Source organism: Poecilia reticulata, linkage group LG8 (assembly GCF_000633615.1).
Source record: "Poecilia reticulata strain Guanapo linkage group LG8, Guppy_female_1.0+MT, whole genome shotgun sequence".
NCBI lineage: Eukaryota > Metazoa > Chordata > Actinopteri > Cyprinodontiformes > Poeciliidae > Poecilia > Poecilia reticulata.
The window spans coordinates 3,938,969-3,949,148 of NC_024338.1; the positions used below are offsets into that span (position 1 = coordinate 3,938,969).

Genomic DNA, 10,180 nt, shown 5'->3' on the forward strand with positions numbered 1-10,180 from the left:
CAGACTCACTCCATTCACTCCAGTATCCGATCCCACTGGTGTGCATGCAGCGTACTTGAACCACGTAGATCTGGCACATGTCTGGTACCTCAACCTCGGCCCAGGGAACCCACACAGGCTTCTCAAACTGCACAGATTTATATAAATATTTTTTTTTTCATAGGGGAAAACCAGAAACATTACTAACAACTGGAAAAGGTGCTTGCTCATTGATAAAATTTATATCAGGTTATACAAATCAGTACCAAAAGGATTTTTGTACATTCCCACAAAGATCCATCATGTCTTTCTGGGCTGTAAGCCTGCAGACTGACTGCTGGACAAACAAAACATAATTGCTTTAGCTGCTCTGGTCTTAGGAATGAAATTTTCAATTGAAAGTTGTCATCTGGTTCTTCTGTCTACGTACTCTTTCTGTTTCCCAAAGGTATGAGAGGAAATGAGTGTAAATCAGGAAGAGAGCACAATTCATGGCATGTGTCCAATTTCCAGGAAGAATTTTCAATCACTTAACTGGAAAGAGGTTTCATCAAAATGATGGTGACAAATAACTGAAGAACGCCAAAGCATTATGCTTTGTCATCTGATGAAATTTTGGGATTATTTAATACATTTTTTTTCCAGCTTTAAAATTATTGGTTGGATCTAAAATTTGCTTCCACAGCAAAAAAAATGGTAACAAGCTTTTTCCAATCAGGTGTCTCTAACCATATTTGTCTTTAATAATAATACATTTTGAAGAACTGTAAACAAGACACCATATTAAATATTACGCAAAGGTTTTGTTGGTGAAACAGYATGAGAAGCTCACCTTCCATTTCTCTAAAACACCGAGTAAGTAGTAMCGAAACTGACACTGCAGGCCTTCGACCGGCAGAGAAGGCGGTTTCCAAGATACCCTCAGGATCCCACTGCTCCGGCTCACCGCCGTCACATCAGTGGGAGGGTAAGGTTTTACTGCAGATCGAGTGGGAAGAAGCACACAGATACTCAATCTTGTAAAACTGAAAAAAAAAATATCAGAAATTTATATTGTAGGATAAGCAGAACAAGGTATCAAATAAAACCAACTTTGCATAAAATCAAAGTTAAAATGTAAAACCATTAAGCTATTTATGATAATTTTACAATGGAAATTTTATAGCTCATTCATATTTTTCATGTCAAAATGTCAAGCTTCTCTATATTTAAAATTTTTAAGTGCTTAATAATTTTAATTTGCCAATTTAGYAGGCACTGATGGCAAAAGTTCACCATCAATGTGAGGCAGTAGTCAGGCTTTAAATTAGGAAAAATGTCAAGTCCAGGSAGGGAGGGATACATGCAAGGATGGGTGTGTTTCATATTCAACTCCTCCTTTTTGCTGGTTTGGCAATTTGTTGCCGAGAGCAAACTGCTGTAACGGTTTGTGTTTTAGTGTTTTATCATTCCACATAATCCAAAAAAACTAAACTTAGAAAATGTTATTCTAAAATATAACTAAAATGTTGTGATGATGTAAAATATTTCATTATTACAAGCTCACAACTTTACAATGATATTGAATAGGCCTTTACAACACTTCTCCCTTACCATGATTTATGGGTGACACATAGACAGGTTTGCACCTGATGACACCTAGGCGGGTATGCAATTCAAGCCACAGTTTGTAGCAATTCATCTTCAAAGGGTGGAACGTGCAGAATTTCTCTGTAGTTTTGATTGGCATGCATTCATGTCCCATCTCACCAACGTCCTCGCCACCTCTCACCCTTTCCTCCATCTCGTCACATGACATCTCRGCACTCCTGTGCCATAAACAAAGACACACAACAGAGAAATAAGACTTGACTTTATTTTATGCAGCCTAGTGATTTGATTTTGTTTCTAAGCAAACTTTATTAGTACAAGAGCAGCAAGATGGACTGTAAGTGACACCAGCGCGATGCRCCAGAGGTGTGACTGTTAACAGTTAGCTGTGCTAACCAGCTAAATGTGGCATGATGAATGGATTGTAATTTGACAGATTAAAAGCCTCTCTCTCTCTGCTGGCTTGTATCATGAGAAGGTCACCTCATTTGCAGGCGAATTTGAAATGTGAACTTTTAAAGGTTGAATTTTACGCTTAAATTTTTTGCAAGAAATTCCAAAGTAAAATAATAACATATTTGCATGGGATAAAAATTTTGTGCTAGAAATAGTCTGATTCCAATTAGACTATTTATTCCACATGTGGTGGTGGATCAACAACTAGGGTGCCAAACAGGTTAGGACCGCCTCTGTCCACCACTGCCACTTGTAAAAACAAAGGTCACTGCAGAGGTCATGGAGTGTTTTAAAATGCATCAGTACTTGGACCGCAATTTGACTATTTCCCACTCTTTATTCTCCCATCTGCAGGTCATAGTGTCAATGTCACCGTTGGTTACACACGTRATGCTGATGAATCCTCCTGAAACACACAATAGCAGATTAATTCACAGACAAAAGTGCTGCAATTAGATTAATTAGGTTGTACAACTACCAAATGCTTTCCTTGTGCTTCAGTAGATCACTGCCTTCTAGTTATTAGTGTCCAAAGTCAGTCCTTAAGGGCYTCTATCCTGCATGTTTCAGTTCTTTCTCTGGTTAAACATCTGAATCAAATGTTGTTTCATTAGCAGACCTCTGTGAACTTTATCACATGATGAGAAGGACCATTTAAGTCAGCTGTACTGGAGCAGAGACACATCTAAAGGTGGCAGGACATTAACCCTAACTTTTTGAAGACTGGAACAAGAAACCCATGATWTAGGGTAGAATAAGTCAATATAATTCAGTTCAGCTTTTTATTGSGGTAACAAAACTCACCTTCCACATAGATCTTGCTATAAGGAATATTCCACTCCTGTGTGCAGGTCAGCAGGTCAGACAACCCAGTCTCTGAAGCTGTGAATGTGATCTGGCTGACCTATGTTAGATTTTAAATATGTAAAACAATACATGTCCAGAGAGATACACGTCATGTCTAGACTGTGTTGTCTAAATAGTAAAAAACAGATAAATAAATCCAACCCTTAAAGAATTTGATACAGAGTACTTTTTCTTACCCGCTGGTTGACAGGATGATACAAACTGGGATCAAGCGGCTCCCTTCGGTTGAGGGACCACATGGCCGTATTTGCGTTGGCGCTCTGGCCGTTTAGCACACAATAAACCGTTACATTATCACCGGCTCGTGCCACTACCTTTTGAGGGATGTAGCTCACCTCTGCACACAGGGAAACATGTGAAATATATTTTAAGCTTTTTATACAAGTAATTTTGCCCTGAAAATGTGAACTAATACAAGATGCAATAAGAATTAATTGGTGAATTCAAGAACTAGATAAGTTAGAGAACTTTTATTCAAAGGTTTTATTGGCTTTAGTGGCCTGTATTTGATAGTGGATTGACAGGAAAGTGGCTAATGAGAGAAGGGGGAAGACATGCGGCAATGGACACCAGGCCAGGAATCAAACCTCCAACAACCACGTCAAGAACTAAGGCCTCCATATGTGTGTTGTGCTTAACCCCTGTGCCACCACATCACCCCAGAGAACTTTTGACAAATGTCAGGACACTTTATAAGAAAGGTAAAGGGTCAAATTAACTCCAAATGCATGAGATTCAGTTACATCCAGTTGATAACAAAAGAGCTCATATCTTCTGTCGGTCAGTGGTTCTAGTGGGAATAAACTGAGCTTCTCTCGTCGTTGTAGTAAGGATGAACAGAGTTTGGGGAGGACTTGCTGTAATACGATCCCAGACCAGTTTTTTAAAACACTTCATCGCCTCTGAAATGTAGTCGTTGAATCCAGAAATGTTTAGTTTCTTAGGTAAGGGATCAGTGTAGGTAAGGGACATTTCAGACATTATTAATGCCTGAAATGTAGGCCATTGGCAATGTAGGCTATGTCAATGGTCTACTTTGAAGACCACTGACATGGTCTTCAAAGTAGACCTCATCTCATGCTCTTCTACAACGAGGGTCCTGTTGCTGTGGGTTGTTCAATGTTGTGTAGCCTTTGTTAGCTTTTTCTCAGAAAAAGTTAAAGAAGATGTTCAGCCTAGGCAGGCTGCAGCTGCTAGGTTGGCCTGGTAATTGGTGAAGTACTGGATTCCCTGCCACACCTGCCTGTGGTTGTTGTTCTGTAGGCAACTGATACTGATCTGACATCACATTGTCAGACTTCTGTTTTGTACTGAATGAGACTTATGATTTGCATGAAACACCTGTTGTTTGTGTGTTGATGTTCTTTAAGTCTTGTCAAACATTTGTTGAGCCGAGTGGCAGTAAACATGAAATAATGATGCAAAGCATAACTCTGTTGCACAGCAACTCAGCATAGGGTGCATAGAGTTCTGTGTCTACATGAATCAGGTTCATTTACTGCACTGAAGCACAAGGCAGTAGTTTTTCTGTAGTTAAAACGTATGCAGTACTGGTGTGTTTTATGTTTATGGCTCTTGACCCATTGAGTTAAACAGTTGCATTCACCATTTTACTTACTGTCTCCACTTGCAGTAATTCAAYTGATTGCACAACAWCAACCAGGTATGTGCACCGCAACATTGATGCAACATAAATACAAATGCCAAGATAGATCTAATATACATGACAKAGAGTGCATYATACTGTCAAATGCTTCTGAATGATTTAAATCTTTCTTAAAATGCTCCAGGTAATAATCAATAGTTCAGAAATTACATAATAAATGAGCGCAGGCATTTCAGAGCCCAATAGTCAGAATTACTAGTTTTGGTTCCAACATAACTCAAAAAGTTCAAGGAGTATGAATGCTTAAAGAAAAAAATATTTCACTGCTCACTGTTCAGGGTGATATAGTAGGGGTCGCTCCAGTCGCTCCACAGCTCAGGCTGAGTTTGCGTGGTGCAGCGAACCTGGATGGTGTACTTCAGTAAGGGTTTCAAATCCAGTGACACATTGGGCTTTTCAAGTGCAGACACCACCTGGAAAAAAGTAGAGAGGATGATCATGGATATACATCCATGTAAAACTAGATTTCACYAAACGACTACCCACCTGCCAGTTTTTATGGGTGTTCTTGTTGGTATTTTCGTGGGAATATCGGATTTCATAGGCCAACAAATTATCACTAAAGTCTAATGGCTCTTTCCAGCTGAGAATAAGATCTCCCTCCACAGTCTGAGAGTGTGACAGGTTGAATGGAGGACTTGGTTTCACTGTAAAATAAATAAATAAATAAAAATAAATAAATAAATAAATAAATAAATAAATAAATAAATAAATAAATAAATAAATAAATAAAAAGAACATAATGTTGAACACTCTATGAAAGAGTATCTGTGCAAAGATGTCATAATTGTTGCCAAATTACATTTAAAATTATATTTGACAATATAGAAAAAAGAACAAGAGCATTCAATTTTCTTTTAAGATTTGAAAAGTAGAATAAAGTATAAAAACACTGAATAATCTCTACTAATTACAGGTGTTTATGGTTATTCATGAGCAGTGAAAAATATCTTATTTGTAGTAAAAGCAGTCCTTGGAAAATAAAGATGAAAGCATCTGTAAAGAATGTCGYTTTATCTAAAATTTAAGTAATSTAGGTTACAGTTAATTATGCTTAGTTAAAAGATGGTTCTGAAAATGTAAATATAAAGAAAAAGTCATAAGCCTAGAYAACAATAATGTTGAAGGAATACAAATATGTTTTATGCAAGGCTTGATGAACTTTGCATAAATTCAAATATTTAAATGTTCATGTACAGTTATGTAGGGCTAGATAAAAAGTCAAARTAGTGCTGTCTTGAAATCCAACCAAAAATGCTGGCAGTATCCTATGCTGSTGTACTAACAGGAAATACTKGCTATTATCTTTTAGCATTTAAAAATGAGMGCAYGCACGCTAAACACAGTGCTTTGAATAAACAAAATAATGAGGCCGAATAATTCAGCATCACATTATTCAAAGGTTAGGTTGGAATTTGGAGAACAACAAGTGCCTCGTATTTCCACACTCACAGTTCTGCGTAAATAATAAATAGAAATCTCATAGTCACACAGAGCAGACGTGCACAACATCAAAAATATTAAAATATTCAACAGAAAACCATTGCTGAATACTGCATTGACAATATCAATTACATTTAAATCAACATATTTCAGACACTTTGCTACTAAAGACATWTAAACACATAATCACATATGATCCTATTCAAAGCCAAAACTATTTTTCACTGTGTATATTTGCTGGTTAGATAAACTATCACAAAAAAATACAATTTATTTCATTTCCATTTGTTTTTTCCCCATCTTTTTAAATAAATATTTAGTTGATTATAAAATATATTTGTCACATTCATAGTAGAAAATGTTTCACATCACAAAAACCTAGCAATAAATGGTTGCTAGGTGTTTACACATTTGAAACTCACTGTATATCGACATGGACCTTGAGCTTAACACATAACTAATGTGTCTTCTCCAGACAAGTCAAACATTAGTGATGGGAAAGCCCTTTTTCACCCAACATGTTCATTTTTACATGCAATCATGTGATATTATTGCCTTATTATTGCCACATGAGACTTAAATATTTCTTTGTCCCTCATATTCTAATAATCTTAATGCTTGTGCCAGGCAGCAGATGTTTGTCTCATTTATTCTGCTGTAGTAATAGGTAATTCAACAGGCTTTTCATAAGGCACAGGGAAAAAAAAATCACTCACGCACAGGCCTAAGCTAAGCATTTGTTTCCATGACAACATTACACATATATTTATAAGGCATGATGGAGGTTTTCAGCAGAGGGCATGTTGATAAAAACAAAAGTGGTAAAATGGTGGGAGTGAGAAATGTGTTTTGTTTACTGATGGTAATTTTCTGCAATTTAATCAAGTGATATTTATTAGAAAGCTGAAGAAAAGAATTGTCACAGACAATGAGAAGACGTAGTCAAATATCACAGAGGCAATAAAATACACATACCAGCAATAGATCTGCAAAACATTAGCAAAACATGCATTATGCAATACTGAAAGCCCAATTTATTAAAAAACATATAGACATGCCATTTTTCTTTTTATAGATAAAGATATCCAGATTGAGATAGACACCAGCACCAGGGTGGATAGACATCCAGATTGTTTTAATTCTCAATCTAGTTTACTGCAGCTGCAAATACTTAAGTTATAAAGTAGAAAGATGAATATTGTGATATTCAGTCCAGACTGAATTAGTGTTTGGTGCATCAACTACCTATAAGGTGGTTGAATGTTGAACTAAGACTTGATGCTTTAGTCAATGGTATGTCAGGTTTAACAAAAGTGCACAATTTTGGTTTATCAAAATAATTAAATAAAGACACAGACAGACAGACAGACAGACAGACAGACAGACAGACAGACAGACAGATCTACATATATATAAGTAATTCAATATATATAAAATTGAAGCTGACTGCTTGAACAAACAGTGCATGTTAAGTTTTTGTTTATCACTGTGTAGATCTCACCGCTTCATTGTGGCCATGCACCTGAAAATGCCCATCACCATCACTATCACTATCACTATCACCAGGCAGCTCTAAGCTGTATTCCATTCACGCCTGCAACTTTATCTGTCCAGATTCAGTGAGTATAGGGTGAATGCTCCACAAGAAAAAACATCAGCAGTCCAAACACAGAAGGTTTAAGCTCGGAACATAACCTCGAAGCTCTTGACCTTTGAAAAAGGATCATTGCTGGGAACATCCTGCTTTGATCCTTTACAGTAATGAACATAAAGAAACATGGTTTTACATTCAAAATAGCAAGAATGAGCTTTAGTTTTTAAGTAAGCTTCTGCTTCAAGGCACGATTTCTCAACTCATCCATTATACAAAGAGTCTATTCAGTACATCAACCCCTTCAGATAAAATAAGTCCTGTGAAAACCTTAATAATTACCAATTGGTGAAGTAATTCAAATTTTGCAATTGTCAGGTTAGACAAATATACAAGCACTGTGCAGCTCCCCTTGATTAAAACTAGTATTTATGATGCATGGCTAAGTGGTAAAGAAATAAAATACAGAATCCACATACTTAGATCACCGAGGCTTTTTATCGTCTTCTGAAGTCCCTGAAACTTTACTGTGAATAACACTGATTATCCCTCCTTCAGGTGGAAGAACTTAAGCCTGATTGATTGTTTTTGTTTTCAAAGTTGACGTGTTAGAAGCAAGAAAAAATAGCTGCGGCTCATTTGCGGCTCTTTGGCCCAAAATGCCAAAGAAGTGGAGTCCATCCATTGATGAGTTGGTGCTATTCTGGCAGCAAAACAATGGACTATCGAAATATTAAGCTAAGGGTCATAATGTTTACCTCATTGATGAGGTTTAGTGTATCAATTTGTTTACCGATTCAAAAAAATTTWACTTATCCCATTCACTGGATCTAAAGTAGTATTAGTTAAATAACATTTTTCTGTCAAACAAATGATACAACACATTTTTTGTATCGTTCTTTCTTACCAGATCTGGGAGAAATTCTCAGCAAAACCGGTGGAGCCAAAACATTGGAGACGTTGACCGTTAGCCAAACGGCAGAGATTCTTGTTGAATTGAGATGAATTGAGCACATAAGTGAATCCTCTGCATCACACACAACCTGATGTTCAGACGCATGGTGATCTGTGTCGTTTTCCGGAGAGCTGGAGAGAGGAGCAAATTTTATTATAAGGACTTTGATCAAAGATGTTGAACGTGTCACAAACTAAATGTTCTCGTAAGCCTGCAAACACGTGAAAAAAAAAGTTACTGTTGAAAGGACTATAAAAAAATTTCCTTGCTGTGAATAATTTGAAATGTTCTAAAAATGAAAAATTGCACTCTTCTCAGCTGTGCATCATATTCCACGCTGTATGAGGTTGCTTAACTGCGGTGATTTAGTTTCTGTGTTCTTGCCACTATGGAAGCCTGAAACCAGTGTTATACCTCACATCTTCCCCACCATTGACCAAAGTAAACAGCTGTGAGCAGTCAGGAAACACTCAACCACAACAAACAAGTACACATTCAGGCACTTTCAAAAACCAGAACACAAGTTTATACTTACATCTTCTGGAGGCTGACAGCCGTACGAATGGGTTTCATTAAACCAGATGACAGGCCACTGGACTTAAGATCACAAGTTAAATTTGACCAGGATTCATCAAATCTGCACAGAACGTCCAAACAGGTGCCTGACAAGAAACCACATTTGCATATTACCCCTTTGGGACTTGCAGCTGAAGGTCTCAGATGTGGAAATCAGAGAAGAAATGAGAAGCTACTCAACGTACCAGCTGAGGTTAAATAACTTGTTGCCGGCTGAATGATAATTACAGATCCAGCAAATATCAAAGAGGTGGTGACTCAATACTATGATGTTTTGACTGATTTTAAGCCAAAAATATTTGCACATTTACAATAACAAGCTGTACATAGTAATTCTATCCTGATAAAAATTGGTGTATTTGTCCAATTTGCAATGCATCTTGAAATTTAGATATAAATATGGGTCTTTTCTCACACTAAATGTAAGTACAAGTCTTTCATCTAGTGCAGTTGGGACACTGACATTGTAACTAAGATAAAGTCAACTCCTTTGAATGAAGTGCTTAAAAGCAAAGAGATGTCAAGACATGCCGGAACACAGAAATGTTTTTCTTTTCAGCTTTTAACCTCCGTTATTAAACATGCAGGATYTGGAAACATTGGAAAGGATCTACATTCTCCAAGAAACATAGAYGGGAAYGTTCAACTTTTAACCAGCTGTAACATTGATCACGTCTGAGATTTTATTACTGTCTAGACGTAAACATGGGATCTTGACTCCTGGTAAATCCTCTCCGGTGATCCATGTTCCTGGTGTGTCAGATCAGCTGTTAAGCCCAGACTGTTTACGGGTCTGAGGAAGCAGTTAGACACACAATGAGYGGCTTTAATTGTYCGCCATTAAACTCCGAGCTCTTGTGCATCACAGCTYTGTACAGATTGATTTGAAGAAAACCCACAARYTTCTYCACCACCACATGTGCRAAATGAGCTGAGTATTTCATAATTATGACTCAACTGAATGGATTCCTGTCTCCTGTGTAAACTCACTGAACCTTCCTATCTCCTCTATGCTGCAAGCAATCAAACAGTGCTTGCAGTGTAAATTTATTTATTT

At 37.1% G+C, this 10,180-nt stretch overlaps 1 protein-coding gene across 1 annotated transcript in view; it reads right to left on the reverse strand.

The window, feature by feature from the left end:
• lepr (leptin receptor) overlaps positions 1–10,180 on the reverse strand; it is a 28,339-nt gene that overhangs the window by 15,990 nt on the left and 2,169 nt on the right. The window contains exons 3-12 of the mRNA XM_017306095.1: positions 9,083–9,209; positions 8,500–8,678; positions 5,045–5,205; positions 4,830–4,971; positions 3,069–3,229; positions 2,830–2,929; positions 2,332–2,431; positions 1,573–1,787; positions 812–957; positions 6–127 (exon numbers count right to left, since the gene is read on the reverse strand). Of these exons, the coding sequence (XP_017161584.1) occupies positions 6–127; positions 812–957; positions 1,573–1,787; positions 2,332–2,431; positions 2,830–2,929; positions 3,069–3,229; positions 4,830–4,971; positions 5,045–5,205; positions 8,500–8,678; positions 9,083–9,209 (1,453 nt within the window). The remainder of the gene's footprint in view (positions 1–5; positions 128–811; positions 958–1,572; positions 1,788–2,331; positions 2,432–2,829; positions 2,930–3,068; positions 3,230–4,829; positions 4,972–5,044; positions 5,206–8,499; positions 8,679–9,082; positions 9,210–10,180) is intronic.